This window comes from Sciurus vulgaris (genome assembly GCF_902686455.1).
Source record: "Sciurus vulgaris genome assembly, chromosome: 16".
Classification (NCBI taxonomy): Eukaryota; Metazoa; Chordata; class Mammalia; order Rodentia; family Sciuridae; genus Sciurus; species Sciurus vulgaris.
The window spans coordinates 10,237,901-10,263,697 of record NC_136477.1 but is presented as its reverse complement, the minus strand read 5'-3'; the positions used below and the strand labels follow the sequence as shown (position 1 = coordinate 10,263,697).

Below are 25,797 nucleotides of genomic sequence, written 5' to 3'. Positions count from 1 at the left end.
AAGCATTTCAAGGGGAGGATACTAAACCTGTGCCTCCCTTTATGGTCATTAAGGACCAAATTAAATAACTCTAAAGAGCCTAGTACATGTATAAGTTCTTGTTAGATGTTAAATTATTTTGATTTTGGGGGCCAGGCACAGCAGTGCATGCCTGTAATTCCAGCTACTTGGGAAGCTGAGGCAGGAGTGTTGGAAGTTTGAGGCTAGCCTCAGCAACCCAGTGAAACCCTCAGCAATTTAGCAAGACCCTGTCTCAAAATAAAAAATAAAAAGGGCTGGGGTTGTGGCTCAGTGCCCCTTGGATCAATCCCCAGTAGCACAATAAAAGAAAGTTGTTAATTTTAGAATTAATAAATATAAGAATTAATATAAAACATTAAAATCACTTCAATCAAAATATGAAAATTAAAAACATTAAGAATTTTCAGCGTTCCAGAGTCTTGCCATGTGTCACTGATGCACTTTGACCAGGCCAACCCTTTCTCTTGGGGGAACCGAGTGTGTATGGGTAAATGCATTCATTTGTAAATTTTGGGATACAAATATTTCGTACAAAAATACAAAAATATGTCCAACTTAACATGCCATACTAGTACTTTTTTGTCAGAGATAAAATACTACGTTAAAAAAATCTGGGCCCTAATAGTTTTTTTGGTACTAGGGTTTGAAGCAGGGATGCTTTATCACTGAACTGTATCCCCAGTTCTTATTATTTTGGAACAGGGCCTCATTAAGTTGCTAAGGCTAGCCTCAAATTTGAAATCCTCTGGTCTCAGCCTGCCTTGGCATCATCTTATTGAGATGATAGTCATACACCACTGTACTTGGCCTAAGTTTTTGTGTAACTGGGGATTGAACCCACTGCTTGGCTCTTACTAGATAAGTTGTCTGCCACTGAGCTACTTCCCCATGCCTAGTTGTATTTATTTATTTGGAGCTGGGAATTGAACCCAGGGCCTTGTGCCTGTGAGGTGAGCACTCTACCAACTGAGCTACATCACCAGCCCACTCTAGTTTTCTTTTTAATTGCAATAAAGAGCCACATAAACTTTAACTTATTTTTTGTTACTAGGGATTGAACCCAGGGCCTTACACATGCTAGGCAAGTGCTCCATCAATGAGTTACACCCCAAGTCCAAAATTTACCTTTTGTTTTGAGACAGAGTCTAGCTTCCGGCAGGCCCTGAGCTCAAGTAATCCTCTGCCTCAGCCTCCCTAAGGCTGGAACGACAGGCTCAAGTGTTGTACCCTAGCTACCATCTTCACCATTTTTAAGGGTACAGTTAATTCAGTTGTGTTAAGTGCATGCTCATTATTGTGCAACAGTCTTCTGGAAACTTTTCATTTTGTGAAACTGAAACTCCATATGCATTGAATAATTCCTTTTTCCACTTTTTCTCATCCTTGGTAGTTGCCATTTTGCTTTGTTTGAGATTTTTGACTTGAGATACCTCATATAAATGGAATCCTGTATCTTTTCATGACTGTATTTCACTTGGCGTAATGTTCTCCAGGTTGTCATGTTGTAGCATAAGATGAATAAGTCTTTTTTAAGACTGAATAATATTTCATCGTGTATATGACACTTTGTCTTTACCAACTTATCTGTAGACGGTCATTTTGATTTCACCTCTTAGCTATTGTAATGCTTCAATGAAGATGGGTGTGCAAATACCTCAAGATCCTGTTTTTAATTATTTGAATACATGCCCGGAAGTGGGACTGTAGGATCACATCATTCTATTTTTAAATTTGAGGAAATTTCATACTGTTTTCTATAGCAACTACAGCATTTTCCTCCCATTTCAGTTGCTGTTTCACTGATTGTTTGCTTTGCTGTGCAGATGTTTTTAAGTTTGATGTAGACTCATTGTGTATTTTAGTTTTCGTCATTTTCAAGTATTGTCAAATTCAATATCATGAAGCTTTCCCTCTTCTCTCTGTAGTTCCATGTTTTCTTATGTAGTTGTGGTTTCAGGTCTTTAATCCATTTTGAGTGTTTTTGTATATAATGTCTAAAGTCGGGGTCTAACATTTTTCTTTTGTAAAAGTGGATATCTAGTGTTCCCAGAACCAGATATTGAAGAGCCCATCCTTTTCTTATGGTCTGGTACTGTATCAAATACACAGGCTGTGGAGGTGATTCCTCACCTCCTACAGTGCGAGACCCTTGGTGTTAGCTACAAATTCTGGGCATCCTCAAGATTTTCTGGAGTAGGTGCTATTAACCCTGATTTATAGAAGAGAACATTGAGGCTGAGTCCAAGTGTCCAGTCCAAGGTCACAAATGGGTGGACGTTGGATTGGAACCAAGGGCTTTAACTCAATAGTTAACACAAGGGCTTTTAACTCCCGGGAACTGCGGACTGCTTCACTGCCCACATGCCGGAAAGAATGAATGAATGACTGTCTCAGGCACTGCGCCCCCTTGACGGCGAACGTTAGCAGAGCTTGGACGAACCCACTGCTCTGCGCTGGGGGTGCGTGCCCGCCTCACGCATGCGCAGCTCAGGAGCACAGCCAGCTCTGCTCTGTCTGCCCGCACATGGTACGGCCTCTCCCTCATGGTACGTCCCTCCTTCCCCCGTGCCCGAGCAAGGGTGGTACGCGCTGCCTCCGCTCGCCGCCCCTCCCCGTTGGTTTCCGCGCGAAAAGCTGGGGCTGCCTGCACTGCTGCCGCGTCTGCTGCAGTCTCCGAGATGCCGGCCCGCACCGCTCCGGCCCGGGTGCCCGCGCTGGCCGTCCCGGCCATCTCCCTGCCCGACGATGTCCGCAAGCGGTAGGTATTGCGGGAGAACAGTCGGCCCAGGGAAGGAGAGAGGCAAAGCATTGGGGTGGGGGGTCGCTTCCCCTCCAGGTGGCCCGTAGCCGCTGCTGACAGCCGGGCACGCATGCGCGAGGATGAGGCGGCGCGCGTCTGTTGGCGCCGGGCAGGGTGGCACTTCCGGTTGTGCGCTCCCCTTGCCATTTGGCGCCAAAATGGGCCGCGGTCCCTCTAAACTCCTTGGTGACTAAAAACTTGGGTCTTTTCTGACCCCCAGATAGAACAGGCTTCGGGTTCGTCTGGGCGACTCCCTTATCTGAGCAGCCGTGAGCTGCTCTTGCCGCCAGGAAGTGGGCAGCCCTCGGCCTCCAGACACCCCTCGGTCCCGGTACTCCGGCCTCCACTTCCGGTGCCCGGCTCGCTTCCCGCGGGTGCTTGGGGGCACTTCGGGGGTCCCCTTTGGTGCTTGCTCCTCCCCACGAGCTGTGCATCCTGATGGAGGCTTCCAGAGATGGGCGCTGCTGGTCGGGGCCCGGGCGCTGCCGGCGCAGGTTCGCGAGCTCTGTCTTCCACCGAGCTCCCTCCCTCGCCTGGGACTTCAAGGTCCTTGTCCCGCCTGGGAAGTTGTATTTTGGAAGGAACATTTAGAGTACAGGGCAGGGTCAGGGCCTGGGCAGCGTGCAGGCTGGTCAGTCTTAGAGTAAATCTGTGCAGGCATAAGCCTGGAGCATCAAGGAAGCCTTCACAGTGGGGACTGGTCAGTGTCCAGTGTGTGCCTAGGAAGATGGGAGGGATGATGGCCGATGTCGGGGTACCCTCCCCCTATAGCAGTGCTTGCCCTTATGGGGCGCCTGTGCAGAGGGATTGGCGGGAAGACTGGCCTGGCCTCTTGCTGAAGGACATCCATTCATTCCTGAAAAACTTGTTCCAAATGAGGTGTTCATTAGTCATGGGAACCCCGACTAGGTCTGGACACTTCATCTGGATTTGTGAACCTACTTTCACCATTTCTTTCCATGGGCTTTACACTGTTATGGTACCAGGCAATCTGGTATCTGGACTTTGGAGAATGAAGTAGGAGGGGGGCTATTTGATTCACACTACTTAACTTTTTTTTTTTTTTTGGTACCCGGGATTGAACTCGGGGTGCTTAATTACTGAGTACATCCCCAGCCTGTTATTTTTTATTTTGAGACAGTGCCTCACTAAGTTGCTGAGACTGACCTCTAACTTGTGATCCTCCTGCCTTTAGCATCCTGAGTTGCTGGGATTACAGGTGTGGGCCCCCACACCCAACCTGATTCACACTACCTTTTTTTTTTCTTTTTCTTTTTTTTTTTTTTTTTGTACTAGCGATTGAACCCAGGGGCACTTAACCACTGAGCCACATCCCCAGGCCTTTTTTGTTTATTTATTTATTTAATTTAAAGACTGGGCCTTGCTTAGTTGTTTAGACTGACTTGAATTCTCAATCCTCCTGCCTGAACCTCCCAAGTTGCTGGGATTACAGGGACATGCCACCATGCCTGGCTTCACATTACTTCCTAACCCATAGTTAGAAAGGTTACATCTTGTGGAATCTATAACATGTGCCCCCAACCTGCAATATATAACTTGATTTGAAATGGAATTATCAAAGTATCTGGCTTCATGATGTTAAACCCAGTTCAAAAGTTTGACCCACCTTTGATGGTTCAATCCCAAATACCAAAAATAGTTCTATCTTTCAGGACAAGCCACATTTTTTTCAGCCTGGTTTGTCTTACCCAGTTGAAGCTGCCATCATTTGCTCAGTAAAAGTGATCTCCCCTTTGTCTTCTGTGTTTTTTTTGTTTTTTTTTTTACTTGTTTTTTGGCAATGGGGCCTTCTGCTTGTGAAGCAAATGCTCTACCACTGATCTGTATTCCCAGTCTTCACTTATGTTACAAAGTAGAGACCACGACCCTTTTTAAGACTAGTTGGGGCCAGTAGTTTCCCTGCTCTACACAATTCCCGGCAAGCTTGGACAGAATTCCAATTAACCTACCCACATCATCTTGTGCTCTTCTCATAAACCACACAGGCCTTCTCTCAGGTTCTCTGAACCCAAGTCCCTACAGAGCAACCAGCATGAAGTTGGATTCCTTCCTCATATTGGTTTCTGTCCATTCCCCCTGCCCCCCCCCCCCCCCCCCATTGTACCTGAGGGTCTCCTGTCTCCCGCTTACCAAGCACATTCTCTACCACTGATCTGCACTCCCAGACTTATCCGTTCATTCTTTTTTTTTTTTTTAATTTTTTTTAGATGTTGATAGACCTTTATTTTATTCATTTATTTATATGTGGTGCTGAGGATTGAACCCAATACCTCACACGTGCCAGTCGAACACTCTATCACTGAGCCATACACTTAGCCCTATCCATTCATTCTTAACCTTCCCCTCAAAGACAGTCTGGCTTCCCTGCAATAAGTAGCCTTGAATTCATTTTAAAAATAACTATTAGCTTGTTCTGGAGATTACACTCAGGGCTTTGCACGTGCTAGGCAAGAGCTATACTTTTGTTACACATCCCTAACCTAGAAGGGCATTGATCTTAGTTTACTCCACCTGTTGCCTTTGCAACTCAAGTTGAATTATTTCAAGTAGTGTTAGACCATGTTTGCCTTATTCATTGTATCTGCAACTTGGTGCACATACATATGTGAGACTTTTTTTGTACTAGGGATTGAACTCGGGGGTCACTCAACCACTGACCACATCCCGAACCCTATTTTCTATTTTATTTAGAGAGAGGGTCTTGCTGAGTTGCTTAGAGCCTTGGTTTTGTTGAGGTTGCCTTTGAACTCATGATTCTCCTGCCTTAGACTCCCAAGCCACTGGGATTACAGGTGTGCACCACCACACCTAGCTGAGACACTGGGAAAAAAAAAAAAAAATTCAGTTGCAAATAGACACAATACTTTTTTTTTTTTTTTTTAATTTACTATTATGTGGTGCTGGGGATCGAACTCGGTGCCTCACACATGCTCTACCACTAAGCCACAACCCCAGCCCCCCAGACTCTTAAGAGTTTGCATGTCAGACTTTTCCTGGATTTACAATTCTAGCAGTGGCCTTTACCTGATTGATTATAACTTTTTATTCTGCCTCTGCTGGGAATTGAACTGCATGCTTGTTAAGCATTGTGCCACTGCGCTACACACCCAGCCCTGCAGATTAGCCTTTGTAATTACTATAGCTTTCTTATCTGCTAGTCATTCTGTGATTAGATTAAACTGCGTTTTGAACCTTTAATTCCTTGGCTACTACTGAGTAGGTGTTGAATAGAGCAAAAATGACTTATCTTTTCTAGTTCTTCCCTGCAGTAGGATGTTAGGGATGCAAACTACTAGGGTTTAAGTCCTGCACCAGTCCGTACCATCTGTGTAGCAAAGTCACCTCATCTCTTGGTGCGGGTGCCCCATCTATAAAATGGTGATGGAGTTGCCCCTCCATCTTTATCACTTGTTATCACATCTAAAACCATGTATTTTACTTCCATCAGGGAAGCGTAATTTAAAATGTATATGCAAATCTGATGACTAGGCAGATGTTAATGTGGCCATGTATTTTGTGTGGAGATGAGGGATATGTTTACTTCTTATTCCAACCTTATTCTTTGGCTGACTTCTTGTAGAATGATCTGTTCTTTTTTTAAGTGGTGCCTCACATGCTAGCCAGTCAAGTGCCCTGTCACTGAGCTACATCCCCAGCCCTGGCCTTACTCTTTCTGTTGCTTCCTTAGCTTTTGTGTGAGGTGTCTAGTTCTATTAGTTTTTGCTTTGCTGGGGATTGAACCCAGGCTTCACGTCTGAGTAGCAGGCGTACTGGCTTCACGTCTGAGTAGCAGGCGTACTACCACTGAGCTGTATCAGCAGCCCTTTTAAAAATTTTGAGATAGTCTTGCTGAGTTGTCCAGTTTGGCCTCAGACTTGATATCCTCTTGCTCTAGCCTCTAGAGTTGCTGGGTTTACAGGCATATGCCACCACACTCAGTTCTAGTCCATTCTTAAAGGTTTTTTTTTAAACTCTTGAGTCAAGGTCTCCCTAAGTTCTTAGGGACTTTCTAAGTTGGTGAGGCTGGCCTTGAACTTGGAATCCTCCTGCCTCAGCCTCCCAGGTTGCTGGGATTACAGGTGTGTACCACCATACCTGGAGATCCTTTTCTCGTAAGAGTTGAGGTGGCTTTCTATCTTCTTTTTTCATCTCAATACCTTGCTGCTTTTTTTTTTTTTTTTTTTTTTAGTATTTTTGTAGTTGTAAATGGACAGCATGCCTTTTATTTATTTCATTTTTATGTGGTGCTAAGGATCGAACCCAGGGCCTCACACATGCTAGGCAAGTGCTCTGCCTCTGAGCCACAGCCCCAGCCCCTACCTTGCTTCTTAATTCTTAGTAACCTTAGATTTCTCAAGCTGTGTACCCTTTCTTTTCTCACTTCCATTTTCTTCCTTCTGTTCCATTCTTGCAACTACTCTTAGCAATTGGGATACCAGCTGGAGATGCCAGTTTTAATGCCTATCTCAAGTGCCAATTCTAATTTCTAGTTGCTGAATAATCATCTACATAGCTGCTGTGGGGCTGGGCTGTACCTCTGTGGTAGAGGGCTGACTTAGCACATATAAAGTCCTGCATTTGGTCTTTCGCACTGCAGGCGACAACAAAAATACATAGCTACTGTTCAGTACTAAAAGTGATGGCCTGTGTACTCTCCTTTCCCCACCAAAAAGTTCAGAATTTGATAGTTTTTAATTGCTGCCACATCAAATTGACAGACTTGGTGGCTTAAACACCAAACATTTATTATCTTACAGTTGTGCAGGCCAGAAACCGGTCTCGCTGGATGAAAATCACGGTGTCCGCAGGCTGCATTCCTTTTTGGAAGCTCTGGGGGAGAATGTTTCCTGCTGTCCCGGGGCGTTGCCTGAATTTGGTTCTTTGTAGTCTTAAGACTCGGGTCTCCATTTTCTTGCTGGCTCTGAGCTGAGGGCTGTTCCCAGCCTTTGAAAGGCTGTCTCATCTCTTGGCTTGTGGTCCCCTTCATCCAGGTTACATCTTCATATCTCTGACCCTTGTTCCGTAGTCACGTTTCTTTTGAAATGCAAGTAGAAGGTTCTGTGCTCTAAGGGCTAGATTAGTGATTAGATTGGACTCACAGATCTTCCAGGATAATCTCCTCATCTCAAGGGCTGTTTAACAATCACATCTGCAGGGTCCTTTTTGCCACATAAAAGAACATTCACGGGTTCCGGAGGTTGGGGTTTGAATATCTTTGGGGTATTGACTGTTTGCCTTTTACAGATACCATCAGATAATTCTGTCCTGCCTGTCATGTAGCCAATCTTAAGCACATTGTCTTAGAACTTCTCTTGCATGGCCCATTCCTGTTGCCCAAACCAGGTTTCATGCCAGCATATCTGGCTTAACTTAATGTTTTGTAATTTTGCCCCGTCCAATTGTCTTTTGGGTGCTGGTGATCAAACCCAGGGGTACTCTACCACTGAACTATGTCCCCACCCTTTTTAAGATAGGGTCTCCCTAAATAGCCTAGACTATTCCCAAACTTGTGATCCTCCTCCCTTGGCCCCCTGAGTAGCTGGGATGACAGGCGTTCACCACCTGCATCTGGTTATAATGTGCTTCTGTTGGATTAATTTTTCTAAAGCATGGCTCTGGTATCATGTGTTCCACCTCTCCTGTGACTCCTCTGGTTTGCTGACTGTGAAACAAAACTTGTGATTTTTAGCCTGACATCCCTGACCTCCTTCAGGCTGTCGCCAGTCTCCACTCTCTGGACTTGCCTTTCTGACCTGGTACGCTTGTATCTGTTTCTTGAGTGTTTCCTGTGCCAGATTCCATACTCCGGTGCTCCAGCTTGGGCAGCTCCCCCTGCCCAGGTCATAAAGAGCACTGTTGCCCTGGATCCCTCCTTGATGGCCTGTCTGCCCTTCGTCTGGGGAAGTGCTCAGATATTGACTTTATGCCTTACTTTGTGGTGGTTCTGTATCTCTTATACGACTGATCTGAGGGTTGTAATTAGGAATGAATCATGAGATCTCAGGTGGACAGAGAGCTAAAGGTTTTTTTTTTTTTTTTTTTTTTTTTTTTTTTTTTTTTTTTTTTTTTTTTTTGCGGTGCTGGTGATTGAACCCAGGGCCTTGTACTTGCAAGGCAAGCACTCTACCAACGGAGCTATCTCCCCAGCCCGGGAGCTAAAATTTTACAGAGTTGAGTCTTCTACAAGGTTCTGGTCCACTTCTAATCCTCGTGGTTGTAACTGTGAAGTGAGCATGAGGTAGCATCGTAAGTGTCACTGGGAGAGGGACAGACTCCAGCATAGGCCTGGTGGCAAGGAGGAAAGCCACACTGAGCAGCCAGCTTCCTTTGCAACAGTTCCTGGGGACCTGCTGTCGTCCACTTTGGGTCCAGGCAGGATAAAAGCAGTCTCCAGATAGCTTAGAACATCTTGCCCTGTGAGGACCTGTTTCTCTGTGCCAAGCTAAATATCCCAGTGTACAGAAAGGGTTGAAAGAATTCAAACCTGCAGGTCTGTTTAATGTCTGTATTCTGAAAAGGGCACCTTGGCGGGCTGCACTGTCACTTGAGCCTTGTCCTCAACACCTGAGATAACCTCAAGATTCAGGCACTGTTCAGCTGGTCAGGATGGAAGCTGTGTCCTGCTGCCATTTTAAGAGTGACCAGAGCTGGGGGTGAAGCTCAGTGGTGGAGTACTACCTGGCATGCATGAAGCCCTGGATTCGATCCCTAGCACTACCCCAAATGAAACAAAAAACCAAGTGACCAAGAAGGCAGATATGCTAGTCCCGCAGTAGCATGTGTGCCTCTGGCTGGAGGTGCCCAGTTCTACAGCTGTCTTTGTTTCAGGTTCTCCCTGGGGAGTTGTTATGGGGATAGGAAGACATTTTTGCCTGCAAGGGGCTTCATGTGCTTCTGGAATTCTTCCCCTTCTCCCTGAAGTGCTGGGGTGGAGCCCGGGACCTTACGCACGCTAGGCAAGCGCTCTGCCACTGAGCCACATCCCCAGCTCGTGCTCCTGGAAGTCTTGATTCCAAAGATTCTCAAGCCCAAGTTGCACAGTCCACGTAGTATGCAGTGTGCACTGCGCCCACAGGGAGCCAAGTGTCTTTCCTGACCACCCAGCCAGTTAGGAGGTCCCTGCTTGGTGGCACCCATCCAGTCACGCAGCTCATTGCCTGGAATGGGTCCTGGTATACAGTGGACGCTTACAGATATGAGTGGCACTTTAGGTAGAAAGCGGGTCCATGTGCTTCCTCGGCAGCCACTGTGACAGTGGTCAGGCCAGACACATCACTCGAATTCCTGGCTTTGCTGTTTGTTCTAAGCCTCTGCAGAGGCCGGCCTGATAGAGCTATTTCTGCCCCTCGGCTAGTGATAACTGAGCACCTAGTCTGTGTGGCGCTGGGTGGGAGAATCCAGAGATGGCAGGGACCTGGCAGCGCCCCAGGGTGCCCTTCCTCCATGGACAGACATCCACCCAACTGGTTAGACTTGTTCTTACCTCAGTGTCCTGCAGTTGGCACCCAGGCGGCACCCAGGCTGGGGACAACAGGCTTTCCACTCGCCTCACTCTGCTTGGCGTCTTTTCATCCCTTCAGTCTTTTTCTCCTTTCCCCTGAAAAAAAAGGCAAGCCACTATCTGTAGTAATCGCTGAGATTTTCCAACCAAACTTCCAATTCTGCTCTTCTAAACAATTGGGGATAAATACTGATAAGGTGCATGTGTTCTGAAGATTGAGCTTTTGGGGGAGCCAGCCAGCTTTCCTAACTTGGTCTCTAGTTCTCATGTGTGTATGTTGGGGGGCAACACCCCTACTGCTCAAAATGCCTTGACTCCCCAATTTAATTGACTCCTTAACAAGAATGTTGCTACTTCATCTGGCCTGTGGAACTTTTGCTGCCTATTTCTCAGTGTGACTCTAGTCTACTCGTTCTGTCACTGACCACTCCGTGGCACACCCTTAAGGGCTGTTGTCATATTCAACTGGAGAAAGACCAGACCAGCTGTCTTCTAATTTATAGAAGGAGCCTGGCTGCTGTTACCGCACATGTGGAAATGTGTGCGTGCAGTGTGTGGATGCTAGGGACTGAACCCAGAGGCACTCTGCCACTGAGCCACATCCCCAGCCTTTACTTGAGGCAGGGTCTCACTACATCGCTTACAGCCTTGCTAAGTTGCTTAGCCTGGCTTCATGCCCCGCCTGATATCTTTTTATTTTTTATTTTGTTTTTTTAAATATTTAGATGTTGGTAGACCTTCTGTTTACTTATATGTGGTGCTAAGAATCAAACCCAGTGGTTCACACATGCTAGGCAAGTACTCTACCACCGAGCCACAGTCCCAGCCCCTGATATCTGTTCTGTTATAGAGTTCCTATGTTGTCCCTCATCTCCAGAAAACCAACCTCAAAAAGGCAGCCTTGTTCAGTTCACAAATGACTTCTTGTGTAGGCATTGTGGAAGCACGTGCTAGACATTGTGGGGGACCAGGGGAATTATTAAAATTATGGTATTGATTCTCATAGGTAAATGAAGTTAATGAGTGTTTCATTCTTTCTCCCTTGTTTTCTTCCACCAGGCTCAAAGACTTGGAAAGAGACAGCTTAACAGAAAAGGTAATCTTCAGGTTTTTACTTCTTTATTTTTTTAAGATTTGAATTCTTAAAATTCAAGCTATAGCTCAGTGGTAGAGCTCTTGCCTCATATGTGTGAGGCACTGGGTTTGATCCTTAGCACCACACACACACAAATGTGTCCACCTACAACTAAAAAAAAAAAAAAAAAAAGATTCAAATTCAAGTTTTATTTTTAGACAGAATCTTTTAGGTTCCCCAGAATGTTGAATTCCTGGGCTCAAATGATCCTTCCCCCTGAGCTGCCTGAATGTTACTGTTCTCAGCTTCTACTTTTAAAAACTTATTTGTGGTGCTAGGAATCAAACCAGGGCCTTGAGCATGCAAGCTACTACTGTCACTGAGCTACACTCCCAGCCCTTTATTTTATTTTGAGACAGAGTCTTCCTAAATTGCCCAGACTAGCCTTGAACCTGCCATCCTCCTGCCTCAACCACTGAGTAGCTAAGATTACAGATGAGACAGGGTCTTGCTAAATTTCTGAGGCTGGCCTCATACTTGCAATCCTCCTTCCTCAACCTCCTGAGTTGCTGGGATTACAGGTGTGTGCCACTCCACCCAACCCAGATGAAATTCTTTTAAGAATCTTTTCCATCTGAGGATGGTTGAATCCTTGGATGTAGAACCCGTGAATATGAAGAACCGACTGTTCTCAGTATTTTGGCTGAGACAGCACTGCCTACTGTTCAGTCATTGTGATATAACCAGGCAATTCAATTACTTGTGTATTAGTCCACTGGTTAATATAGTGGGAGTTTGGGGACTGATAAACATGTATTCCTCCCTTAGGAGTGTGTGAAGGAAAAATTGAATCTCTTGCATGAATTTCTGCAAACAGAAATAAAGAATCAGTTATGTGATTTGGAAACCAAATTACATAAAGAAGAATTATCTGAGGTAAGTCAGTTCCCAGCATCTTGGCTACCCAAAAAACGTCTCCTCCCTATAACTTGTCTGTGACCAAGGAGGCAGAGAAACCGCCCTCGCCCCTTGTTGCCTGACGATTATAAAGGAAACGCATGTGTTTGTTCCCTTGTTCTTATTGCCACTTGTTTACATTCACTGCTACTTAAATTATCCTTTCCTGCTGTAGGAGGGCTACCTGGCTAAAGTCAAATCCCTTTTAAATAAAGATTTGTCCTTGGAGAACGGAGCTCACACTGTCAGTCGAGAAACGAATGGCCATCTAGAAAACGGGAGCCAAGCAAGCCGTGCAGACAGGAGAGTGAGAATGGCAGATCCAAACACCCCCAAACCCAGTTCCAAACCTCGTGGGCCCAGAAGAAGCAAGTCTGATAGCGAGACAAAGTGTAAGAACCCTTGACTTGTTTTCAGCCTTAGGAGAGGTTGTAGGACACACAAGGGCACAGACTTGGGCTTGTGTATACCTGGAGAGCATTTTCCTGGTTTTTTTTTTTTTTTTTTTTTTTTTTTTTTTTTTTTTTTTTTTTTTTTTTTTTTTTTGTGCTGGGGCTGGAACCCAGGGCCTTGCACATGCTAAGCACACGCTCTACCACTGAGCTGCACTCCCAGCCTTTTGGGTTTTTCTTGTGTATACTTCCTAACTTAGACTTGTGTAGATGTTTCCTGAGTTGGAATGGTTTAGGATCTTTCAACTTTATAATGTCCACACTCAACGACTCTGAATTATTTTTGGCACTGGTGGAGATTAAACCTGGGTGCATTTACATTGAGCTACATCTCTAGTCCTTTATTTTAAAATAGCCTCTAAATTGCTGAGGCTAGCCTCGAATTTGCAGTAGTCCTACTGGTTATTGATTAGAATTAAAAACCTCAGGATACTTAATCTTCAGTACCTGACTTTCTATAATAGCTGCGCCCATGTACTTGTCTTTTCATAGTGGCTTTTTCTTGTTTCTTTTCTCCTTAAACAGCTGAAGCTTCATCTAGCCCCAAGGTTACAAGGAGAAGTACCAGGCAGACCACCATCACCTCTCATTTCGCAAAAGGGTCAGTATGTAAAGAATGGATTGCTACCTTGTCTCGGTGCAGGCTTTTTGGTAAAACATGAATGGAATAGAAGAGTTATAATTTAGCAGTGCCAACTTCTGTGTTGCATAGATTTTTCCTTTTTTTCCCCCGCACTGTGCTGTTGGTAGAATCCAGGGCCTGGTATATGCTAGGCAAGTACTCCTACTGAATAACACGCCCTGCATAGGTTTTCATCTTGCAGTTTTTGTTGGCATTCATAAATGGCATTTCTTCTTGAATAATTTTTTAGGTATCAGTGGACCTTTATTCATACGTGGTGCTGAGAATCGAACCTGGTGCCTCACACATGCCAGGCAAGCATTCTGCCACTGTGCTACAACCCCAGCCCCATGAACAACATTTCTGAAGATCTCATTTTCTTTTACTTTTACAGAAAACTTCAAATATACACAAAACTAGAGTACAGTCTGTCGAACCCCTGAATACTCATTAGCTGGCCTCCAGTTACACATGGCCATTGTTTCATCTCCTAACCTTATCACTTTAAAACAAATCCCAAGCATGCCATTCCAATATAAAAACAGCATTGTTTTCATGCTTTTTATAAATTTTTTTTCTGTGCTGGGGACTTAGCTCAGGGCCTCCAGGCATGTTTGTAAGCAGGTAGGTATACTACCACTGAGCTATATCCGTAGCACAACTTTTTGGTACTGAGAATTTAACCCAAGGGTGCTTTACCACTGAGCTCCACCCCAGCCCTTTTTATTTTGAGATGGGGCCTCACTAAGTTGCTGAGGGCCTCACTCATTTGCTGAGGCTGACCTTGAAATTGGAATTCAGCCTCTTGAGTTGTTGAGCGTGCCATTGTGCCTGGCTACTTTATTTTTTTGAGGCTGATTTCTATATAGATGGTACCATGTCTGTCACAGGTGTGTAATGTCTCTTCTCTTTGTGACATTGTCAGCCGTCGTTCAGTATCGAGATGCATGATTTCTTAGGGCATGCAAAGTGGAATTATCCTAAATCTGTCATTCAAAGAAACATTAAATTTAAGCCTCTGTCAACATCCTGCCAATAAAGGCTTCTCCTGGGAGGGAAGAAGGCATCTAGGTCTTGCATTAGGTCTAAATACTGCTTTGGGGAAGGCAGGCTACAAGTCATCCCGGGCTCACTGGAGAGCAAGGATCTCTCTGAACTAACAGTTGCCTCATTCTGTGTGACAGCCCTGCTAAACGGAAACCTGAGGAAGAAAGTGAAAGGGCAAATTCAGATGACTCTGAAGAAGAAAAAGATCAGGTAACGCTGGCATTATCAATTCTGAACTCTCGTTTTTGTGTACATGCTGATGAGGTGACCTAGCATATGATTCATACCCTGTCAAGTTGGGGTTCCCCAGAGAAGCAACTAGTATGTGTATATGTGTGCGCGCATGCATGTGTGCCTGTGTGCATGTGTGTGCGTTCATGTCTGTGATACAAAATGTCAGACAGGGCTGGTGTTGTAGCTCAGTGGTAGAGTGCTTGCCTAGCATGTGTGAGCCACTGGGTTCTATTCTCAGCACCACATACAACTTAGTAAAATAAAGGTCCATTGACAACTAAAAAGAACTTAAAAAAAAAAAAAAAAAGACACCTGTGTAATTCTTTGGCTCAAAGATGGTGGAAGCTAGAGAACAGGCTGAAGGACTCGGAAAAGTCAGCGTTGCAGTTTGAGTCTGAAGGCATTTGGAGGCAAAAACTTACTTCTTGTGTTGGTCATACTGAGGGCCTCACACATGCTATGCAAGCACTTTACCACTGAGCTACTTGCCATCCCCAGAATCTTGTATATATACATATATTCAGAAGTTTCACATATAAATGTTCCATATAATGTAGCAAAAGAAGTACCTTTGTCCTGCTTTCCACCAATAACATCTTATAGACCATAATGTATGAATGGCAACAAACCCCCAGGAAATTAACTTTGGTACAGTCTACACATTGTCGGATGGCATCAGTTTTCATGTTTTCCATATATGTGTATCACATGTATATATAGCTTTATCACAGGCCTGTGTATATTGTGGTTTGGGGCATTGAACCCAGGGCCTAAGCACACCAGGCAAGTGCTTTACCACTGAGATATATTCCAAACCCTTTAGTTGTCAAACAGCATACAGACTCGTTTTTATCATAACTTTTTTTGCTCCTGAAGATGGAACCCAGGGCTTCATGCTAGCAAGCTCTGTGCCACTGAACTACATTCTCAGCCTCATCATAATATTTTATCCCCTTTAAGTTTAATAGTTATCCTAGAGATGGAAAATCTTGTGCCCTTAGGGAAACAGTGTACTAGGGTGTCCATCTGAGGAAGGAGCTAGTGTCCTATTAGGCAATCGTCGTTGATTCCTGATGTGAATCCCAGACTCCCGCTTTTTTTTTCCAGTACTGAAGAATTCCTGACCTGAGAGAATCTGATTCTTTATAGCATCCCTAGGCAGTCTCTAGGAATCACACGTGCTGGCCTAACTCCTGGCCTTGCCTTGGTTGGGGGAGCTATGGGGCATTGAAATCAGAACGACAGTTTACCAGATCTCCCCAAAACATAGACATCCCACTTTACCCACCATTTTTTTTTATCTTGTTTTGCAGCATTGGAAATGAAACCCAGTGCATGCTAGGCAAGCCCTCCACCACTGAGCCACCCAGCCCCACCCCGCTTTTAACCACATCACATGTGTTTACTTGATAATTTGACTCATGCTTTTGGTGTTAATCTTCCTTTGAATCCAATATTCTTGTCTTTTTGTTCTCCCTCCCTTCCCTTCACACAGGAAGAGAAGAGACGCAGAGTTATAGCCACTGAATTGTAAGAATAACTCTTATACCTTTCTGTTCTTTGTTTCATCTCAATTACGGAAATGACTTTCCAAAAAGTTTGAAAAGAGGACTTTATAGTGAGTTTCCCTGGCCCATAGACCTGTTAAGGATGGGATCAGATAAGTAACTGTTTGATTCAAGTAAAATTCTCCATTGAAAAGAATGAATTGAGGAAAACTGGTATTTTTCTTATCAGAGCCTCATTTAAAGGTTTTATCAAATATTACATGTAAGATAAATATTATCCCTCAGGGCTCCCGAGATGACTATTGCTTTGGAGTTAGGATGGTAGATTTTCTGGAACTACTTCTGGAAAATGAACCTATAAGTCTCAGTTGATATTTTATTGTGCTCGACAGAGTTGCCGAACTTGCTACAACAGAACCGGAAACAGTGACCCCAGGAACACAAGCTGAAGAGGAAGAGAGAGAAGAAAGAGTAATACCTTGTTACCTTCACATTTTTTTTTTAAATTCTACCATAATCTTACAGTCCCCACTGGTTGCAGGCATGAGGGCAGGGAGTGGGCAATATGCAGGAACACAGTGTCACGAATGACCTAATAGCCTTAACTTGGCCAAAAAACTCAACAGTCTCACAGCTGTCCGTAGGAAGGTATGGATAGGTTGTGATGATGATCGTAAGACGCCAGTGGCAGGCCTGGGGGGCCAGCTGGACTGTGGCTACTTAATCAGAGCTTGACTGTCCCTTCACTTGCCCACCTGCCTCTTTCTCTGACAGCCTTTGTGAAGACTTAACTATTTAAACATGGGAAGGTACTTACATTCTATAGCATCATCCTATAAAGTAGCCTTCCTGGGCTGGAGGTATAGCTCAGTGGCAGAGCACCTTCCTAGCATGGGTGAGGCCCTGGATTCCATCTCTAGTACTGTAGAAAAGGAAAAGAAATACTTTGTTTTCTTTAGAGATGATGTTTGTGTGTTGCCTAGGCTGGTCTCAAACCCCTGAACTCAAACGTTCCTCCTGCCTCAGCCTCCCAAGTAGCTGGGACTACTGGCTTAAAATACAGTGTTACAGGATTTGTTTTCTAAGAATTTCCTTATTCTGCCATTTGCCCCATAAAAAAGAAAGGGAGCCAGGTACAGTGGTTCACACCTCTAATGCCAGTGGCTCTAGAGGCTGAGGCAGGAGAATCTTGAATTCAAAACCAGCCTCAGCAACTTAGTGAGGCCCTAAGCAACTCAGTGAGACCCTCTCTAAATAAAATACGAAAAGGACTGGGCATGTGACTCAGTGGTTAAGTGCCTCTGGTTCAAAAAAGGGTTGGGGGTGGAATTGTCTTGAAAGTAGATAGTTTTTACTCCTACCAGCTAGATGATGGGACCAGCTTAGGTATGTTATTTCCATAGAACACAAAGATTGGGACCACATGGAAAAATAACTAGTCTTTTTTATTCCCTCTTAGGAAGACAGGAGACTCAGAAGTCAAACCAAGGAACCGTAAGTATAGTTAACTTGCCTTTGTGCTTTGACACCTAATTGCTAACATGAGGATTTTAGTAAAATAATGGGAGTTCTGAGTGCTGGTGCGTGACTTCTGCTCTTAGTGCATGAGCAAGTTCTGTTTGTGAAGGTCAGACCACCACAGTGAAGGCTAAAGTTAGCTGGGGTTCTTTCTGACCCAGGCCTGCCCTCAGGGTTGTCATACAGCAGGCTGTCATGTGGTGCCCAGTGGCCTCGTGAGAGGCTGTCAGTTAACTCTTTGATAGTGCTTGGTGACGACAACCTTTCCAGAAGCTCAGCTGCTTAAAACAGCATTCATCCAGCTTACCAGCCATACTTTTTATTTTTTATTAGTTGTTGATGGACCTTTATTTTATATACTTATTTTTATGTCGTGCTAAAAATCAAACCCAGTGCCTCACACATGCTAGGCAAGCGCTCAACCACTGAGCCACAACCCCAGCTCCCCAGTCAAGTCTTAAGTGGCTGGGGTTGGCAGGGACTGATGGGGCTGACCTGCCTGCCCCATGAGTAGGCCAGCCTGGTCACTCTCATAGCAATGGTAGAGCATGATGGCACAGTGAGAAGTATAGCATTTTCTCAAGCCTCTGATGTCCCATGTAAAGGGCCTGAGTCCAGAGATGGGCTGAATACCTGATCCAAGTGCAGGTCCCTGGTGGAGAGAGAGAGAGAGAGACTCAGATCCCTCATACAGTCAGTTTTCCACAGTTGCTGTGCAGAACAGGACTCAGCCTATCTCCAAAGTCTAGATGCCCACCTTCCTTCATCACAGGCGGAGTTCCCATCTGGGCCCAGGCAGTTGGTGGAGTCTTCCTGTCTTGTCTTCAACCACTGGCATCTCTATTCAATATTCTGTGAAGGTCTAGGACTGTAGCTCAGTGGTAGAACATACACTCAGCATGTATGAGGCCCTGGGTTCAATTCCCAGCAACAAATATGAAATGATCTTTCTGAAGATCTTAAGTTCCAAAGTAACTAATGCCTTTTGGGTTTCCTGCAGTGCAGATAAAGAGGTGGCCTGTGCCCTGAATCTAGGAAGGAGACCACTGTAAGGCAGGTAGGACTGCCTGAAGTGGCTCCAGCCCTCCAGCTGACGGACATGTCTTTTGTCTTATGTGGCAGAACACCTAAACAGAAACCAGAGGAGGAGCTGGATAGAGAAGCCAGACCAGGGACTCACAATGAACCGGAAGAAGATGAGCGAGTAAAGGCAACATCTTTATTGACTCTGTTCTCGTGTTCCTGTTTGGCTGGTGGAAATAGTGCTGGGCAGGGCTCTGGTATTCAAACTCGGCCCCATGTATCATGGGATGACTCTGGGCAACTATCTGTTGGGTCATTGTCACATGTCTGTGCTGTGGTATATAGTGAGCATTGTTTTGTCTCTGCACCATGTTGGAGAGGCCTGTATGTTTTTAGATTGAGACTGTTGTGAAAACTGCTTCTCTTGAGGCCTTTTCCATCCAGAAGTCTTGTTCTGTGCTCAGCTCAGTTCAGCAAGTCCTCCTCCTTTACCAGCCTGCCTGCTATATCTTGAGTCTAGTTCTCAGAAGTTCTCTCTTGCTCCCCAGCCAGCCTCCTTGCCTCCTACATGGCCAAGTGAGCATTTTTAAAACCTAAAACAAGCTGGGCACAGTGGCTCATGCCTGTAACTTAGCTCCTAGGGAGACTGAGGCAGAAGGATAGCAAGTTCTAGGCCAGCCTGGGCAACTTAGTGGTATCCTGTCTCAAAATGAAAAATAAAAAGGTTTGGGGATATAACTCAGTGATAGAGTGCCCCTGGGTTCAATGCCCACAACCATGCCAAGAAAAAAAAACAAAACAAAACCCACACCCAAAATACAAAAACATAGTTGTTCCCTAAGTTTCAGAGGATTGGTGCCAGGACTCTGATACCAAAGTCCTTTACACAAGATAGCATATTTGTATCTTAAGGTGATTTCAAATGTTCTAAATCATGCAGGAAACGCAGTCTGCATGATTTCAAATTTTTAAAATTTCTCAAAGCTTATTCTATGACAGGATATAGTCTATACTTGTTTTCTACTTGTCATTTTTGTGTGTAGTTCTCTGTAAATAACGAATAGGTCAAGGTGGCTGATAATGTGAAGCATTCCATATCATTACTCCTTCCAGCAAAGTGAGGGGGCTTAAAATCTCCAAATATGATTGTGGATGTCTTTTTAGTTTTATTAATTTTTACTTCATGTATTTGAAACTTTATTAGGTACATGCACATTTAGGATTGTTGTACTTTCATGAAAAGTTACCCTCTTACGGTTATGAAATGTTCCCCTTTATCTGAAACTTTTTCTTGAACTTTATTTTATATTAATAGCGCTACTTCAGATTTATCACGCTTATTTTCACTTTTTGCTTTTAACCTCTTGGCGTATTGATATTTAAAGCGTGACATATGTATAGAAAATACAGTTATTGGCTTTTTACACATGTTGAATATTTATACCTTTTTAATTGCAATGTCTAGATCATTTATTTTTAAATTATTGATATTATTGGAAAAAACACCTGACATAAAGGTCAGTGGAAAATTGGGTAAATGATAGGTTTGATGTAATATTTAGGAAAATGGATTGAGTAGTCCAGCTGTCAGGCTCAGAAGATTGTTGGAATGCTTTTGTTGCAATGGTTTTCTCATTTATCATTTGGTACACAGCAACAGATTCATTTTTATTATTTCACACTTTTTATTTTGCAAATAAAAAAGTAACATATACATATATACATGCGTGTGTGTGTATAATAGCATATTTGCAAACTACACACATCCTCCTATATGCTTTAAATCATCTCTAGATTATATATGTTGACAAATATAATATAAACACTATATAAATAGTTCCTACTCTGTACTGTTTAGGAAATGACAAGAACAATACGTTCATATTCAGGATAGGCAGTTTTTTTAATCTGAGCATCTTCCATCCTCTGCTGAGTGAATCAGAATAAAAAGGGCCCTTAGTCCTTGGGACTGGGCCTCTGAAAGTGTAGACTGTTAGCACCATTCTCTACCTGAGCTTTAAGCCAGAGGGACAGCCACGTGAAGGGGCTGCTGGACCCTTTTTGAAAAGGGATCAAATTTGGGTAGTCCCAGGATTATCCATGTGGTTTTCTGCCTGTTGACATCTAGAGTAGAGCCCAAGGTCACACAGCCTTGCTGGGTCATAAGCATTATCACTTTTGACCTCGTTGGCAATGTGCCCCTGTTTTTGTCTGGTGGCACTTGAGCCATTGGCATTGCTTCCAGTGGGCTGGGATGTCTCACTGCCTCTCTCCTTTCCTGTCAGATATTGGTTGCATTTCTTAAAAATATTTTATTAGTTGTTGAAGAATCTTTATTTTATTCAATTATTTGCATGTGGTACTGAGAATTGAACCCAGTGCCTGACACACGTGGGGCAGGTGCTCTATCACTGAGCCAAAACCTCAGCCCTTGGTTGCACTTCTGTCAGTGCTTGCCTGAAATCCCTCCAGAAGGGAGAGATGGTAGAGGTGGTGTCAGACACTCTGTTCCCAGTTGGTCTTGTACCCCTTTAGTAGAAAGGAATGTCAGGATCAAATGTGACTTTTTCTTGTGTTGTTGACTTTTTCTTACCTCCACTTGTAGATTTGTTGCTTTATGAAAGTGAAGTGAATTAATAGGTTTATCGTAAGGTTTTTTTTTTTTTTTTAATGTTTTAGTTGTAGGTGACCCAATACCTTTTTATTTAGAATATTTTAATTTTATTATGTGGTGCTGAGAATTGAATCCAGTGCCTCACATGTACTAGGTGAGCACTTCACCACTGAGCCACAACCCAGCCCAGTAAGTGGATATATTCTTTTTGTGGTGCTGGGGATTGATCTCAGGCCTTACACATGTGAGGCAAACACTCTGTCAACTGAGCTATATCCCCAGCCGCCCCCTGCCCTCAAGTAAGGTGTCTTTTTATATGTAGCCTCACAAAATACTAGATTATCCTTGAAAATTGATAACTAAGTTGGAAATTTCTGCTTTCTTTTCTTACTGTGCTAGGATTGAATCTAGGGCAGTTTACCACTGAGATACATCCACAGCCCTTTTTGTTGTTTTGAGACAGGGTCTCGCTAAATTGCCCAGGCTGCCCTTGAACTTGTGATCCTCTTTGCCTCTGCCTCCCAAGTTGCTGGGATTAGTAGTATACCGTTGCACCTGGCTTGGCGTTTCTACTTTTTCTCAATTTTTCATAGTAGATTCCAAAACTCATATTTTCTTTCTGATATCCCAATGCCTATCAAAAGGAAGTCTTCACCCCTGACCAGAGGACTGGAATTGTAACCTTTTTGGACAACATTAGCAAAATATCCATAATACTCCTCTCTATACTCTGCTCTTCTAGGTCAGATTTGCAGGGTATGGCCTTCAGGCCCACTGTCTATTTCTTGTAAAGTTTTCTTTTTTTTATTTTTAGTTATAGATAGATACAGTACCTTTATTTTATTTATATGTGGTTCTGAGGATTGAACCCAGTGCCTGACGCATGCAAGGCAAGCGCTGTACCACTGAGCCCCAGTCCCTCTTGTAAAGTTTTCTTGGAACACAGCCACATCTTCTCATTCATACACTTTCTGTGATTACTCTTGTGGTATAGTGGCAGAGAGGAATAATCATGATATCCCATGACTCACATAACTGAATACCTGGCCCTTTACAAAAGCTGGTTACCAACCCCTGGTCTAGACTGTTTTGGGGGGTGTGTGTTGGATGTTATAGAAGATTCTTTAGTACCTTGTTGGTAGGTTGGCGAAATTGGAGAGTACATTTTTGAAGCCTCACCTCTACCCTGAAGTCCTGCCCCAGGGTGTCCTGTTCTCTGGTTCTATAGTGCCAAAGACTTTAGCTTGTTTCCTGGTATTGACATTTTATCTTGCTGTCTCAGAAACTAATTTTTCCCTCTATTTCTCTCCCTTGCCTTTCCTTGTCAGGATGAAAGGAGGTCGAGAAGTCAACCCAAAGACCTGTAAGTAACTAAACTGTGTTTGTTGTCCTAATTACGAAAACCTCTGCTGTAGCAACCTGGGATGATACAGGGGTCATGGGGAATGGTTGGTGTTTGAAGGTGAGTGCAGTTGGGTAGGGCTGGGTGCCAAGTTGTCCCGTGCCCCGACCTTCCCTGCACCTGGCAGTATGTCTCTCAACTTCCAGCACCTCCTTCAGGCCCCACAACTTTGGGGACTGCTGGGCTTCTTTGGGTTTTGTTTTAGGGTGACAAGTTAGCCACCTGCTTCAGAGTCCCCATGAACAGTCTGCTTTTCAATATGGAGGCATTATTTTCTCATTAGACACAAGTCGGCAAGTTTTTCTGAGCTAATACTTGATGTGTTTGTCTACCCAACAGAGCTGCCAAACGGAGACCCGACGAAAAAGAACCCGAACGAGTAACTCCACAAATGTCTGAAGAGAAGGATGAGGACGAAAAGGTAAAGGTCGTGTTTTAGTCTCGTTGCATTTCATAAAGTCCATTGGCCAAGTGTTTAAAAATGGGATTTTATTTAGGAACTATGGGTGAAGCACTTGCCTAGCATGTACTAGGTTCTGGATCCAATTCCCAGCACTGTGCAAAAAATTATTTTTCGAACTCACATTTATTATGAAACTAGACATACATACCCAGGAGACCGAATGTAGCGAATCTCCACATACTCATCATCAGTCTTCAACAGACAGCAGCTATGGCCAAGCAAATCCTAACTAAACTACTCGCTTCCTCTTCACCTGAACCTTGTTGTATGTGATGTTGCACAAATCGTAGACATATTACTAATGCACAGGAGAAATCTCAGAGGAAGGAGTCATCTTATACATGACCACAGGGTGCTATCATACATCATACATCAGATAACATGTCTGTGTTCTCATTTCCCTGGTTGTCTCTCGTTAGAGTTTAAATCATAGGCCCAAAGAAGATCTAGACAATGTACAATCATATGCTGCTTAATGACAGGGATATATTCTGGGAAATGAGTCCTTAGGTGATTTTTGTCAAGGTGTGAACATGAGTGTACGTACACAAACTAAGGCAGCTGTGACATCAGAAGGTGACAGTGGTCTCATGGAACCACCATTGAATATGTGGTCCATCAGTTAAGGTGTTACGCAGTGCAGGACTGTATCTGTTTGAGATGTCGTAAACTTCTATCTAGTTTTCCTGGTATTTTTTTCTTTTTTTTTTTTTTTTTTGATTTCTTAAAGAAATTTATAAATTTCTAAGAAATTAAGGAAGTTACCTGTAGTGTCCCAGGTTCTGGATTTTACTGGTTTGGACCTCCTTCCAACCCTGTCTCCTTCAGCCTGCTTGGCTAGATGTAGGTGGTTACCTAGAGAATTTAGGATGTGGTGGTGCTGTTTGCTTCTTGTGTTGCCCTGGGAAGCACAATGGTCTCTCGGGGATAAGCTTGGTCCTAGGCTCAGGTGGCATCAACCTGATCCATCCATTATAAAGATCCTTCAACTTCTTACCTAATTTTTTTGTCATCGCTGAGAATCAAACCCAGGGCCTGCTACTACTGAGCTGCCCGCCCCCAGTCCTTATTGTTTTGAACCATCATTGCATCCATGATTTTGGTGGAGGTTGCAAAGTAGCAGTAATCTAAGACTTCACTTGGCTTACCTGATTTTTGGCAGCCCTGGGGATTAAGCCCATAACCTTGGATGTGCTAAGCAAGTATTCTACCTCAGCTACATCCCCGGGCCTTGAAAAAGTCTTTTCTCTAGAATGTCTTGCAGCGTTACCCAGGCTGGCCTTGAACTTGTGATTCTCATGTCTCAACCTCCTGAGTTGATGGGATCACAGGGGTGTGCTGCTGCACATGGCTTATGAGCCCATTCTAAAGATTTCCCTATAATGATTTGCTCAGGCTGCCATAACAAACCGGGCAGCTCAAATAACTGACATTGCCTCATGAGTTTGGGCTAGAAATAAAAGGTTAAGGTGGCAGCAGTGTTAGTTTCTAGTGACAGCCATCACCTCAGTCTTCATGTGGTTTTCCTCTGGGCTGGCACCTGGAGAGCAGGCTCTGGTGTCCTTTTTATAAGGACATAACTCACCTCACCCTTTGACTTCAGTGGCCTCTTTAAAAGCCCTGTCTCTGAATACAGTCAGCACCCCATTGAGTTTTAACCTGTTTTGTCCCATAATCCCAGAAGTGGAACACCTAAGAAACTTAAATTGTGCAACGAATAGACCACTTACGGTACCTTTTGAAATTCTTTTAGAGGACTGTTTTGACTAGAGTAATAGGTGACCCATAAGAGCATACTATACATACTATATATTTCATGTATGAAAAAATATATACATGGTATATATGCTCTAGGTTATGACTGCCAAACCTATTTTAATGTACCTGTGTCAATTTTTTTCTTTTGTGTGTGTGTGTGTGTGTCAATTTTATTGAAACATTGTCAGAACTAGGAACTTGAGACCTAATGGGTTAATGTAAGAATTTGGAGGGGACACAATTCAATTACTTGCTTTCCGAAGGCACCACTTGTACAGGAAAGCTAGGGTTTATTTGTATTAAATTGGCCTCTTGAGACTCTTAAGGAAGTCTTTGATTTTCAGACTTTTCATTGTAAGATTTGGGCACTGGATGAGTTGGGCCTTGCCTCCTGGTCCTCACTACCTTCTTCTCTATCTCATAAGTTTTGTGATAATCACCTTGTGGAGTTCTTAACACAGAAGGCCCATGCAAATGTAGAATTTCTTACCATTTATTCTGCTTTTGTCTCCTGTATTTAGGAGGAAAAGAGACGAAAAACTACACCCAAAGAACCGTAAGAATTTATTTCTTTATTTGAAGCATATCATAATAAGACAGTTCTTCTAGAAGTTGTTTTTAGTTGCTGGAATAATATTAGCCATTGAGTTGGGTTGGTGACCAGGACACGCCAGTCCTGCAGGGTGAGGCAGGATTCCTCCAGGCAGTAAAGAGCCACTTGTGACCTGGGACCTTGGCAGTTACTGTGGCAGCTGGTATTCGTATATGGGGGTGGATTAGT

The 25,797-nt window shown here is 43.9% G+C and overlaps 1 protein-coding gene across 4 annotated transcripts in view; it reads left to right on the top strand.

The window, feature by feature from the left end:
* Positions 1-2,498: 2,498 nt before the first annotated feature.
* Positions 2,499-25,797, top strand: part of DNMT1 (DNA methyltransferase 1) — a 46,055-nt gene continuing 22,756 nt past the window's right edge. The window contains exons 1-13 of one of the 4 annotated variants that reach the window (XM_079114654.1): positions 2,499-2,779; positions 11,403-11,439; positions 12,247-12,354; positions 12,551-12,767; positions 13,353-13,428; positions 14,634-14,706; positions 16,226-16,260; positions 16,631-16,709; positions 17,698-17,732; positions 18,879-18,966; positions 22,722-22,756; positions 23,135-23,216; positions 25,538-25,572. In XM_079114654.1, coding sequence (XP_078970780.1) covers positions 2,565-2,779; positions 11,403-11,439; positions 12,247-12,354; positions 12,551-12,767; positions 13,353-13,428; positions 14,634-14,706; positions 16,226-16,260; positions 16,631-16,709; positions 17,698-17,732; positions 18,879-18,966; positions 22,722-22,756; positions 23,135-23,216; positions 25,538-25,572 — 1,115 coding nt within the window. In that variant the 5' untranslated portion in view covers positions 2,499-2,564. Of the gene's footprint in view, positions 2,780-11,402; positions 11,440-12,246; positions 12,355-12,550; positions 12,768-13,352; positions 13,429-14,633; positions 14,707-16,225; positions 16,261-16,630; positions 16,710-17,697; positions 17,733-18,878; positions 18,967-22,721; positions 22,757-23,134; positions 23,217-25,537; positions 25,573-25,797 lie in introns of those variants that run through there. The other 3 variants (XM_079114655.1, XM_079114656.1, XM_079114657.1) reach the window with 3 other exon arrangements.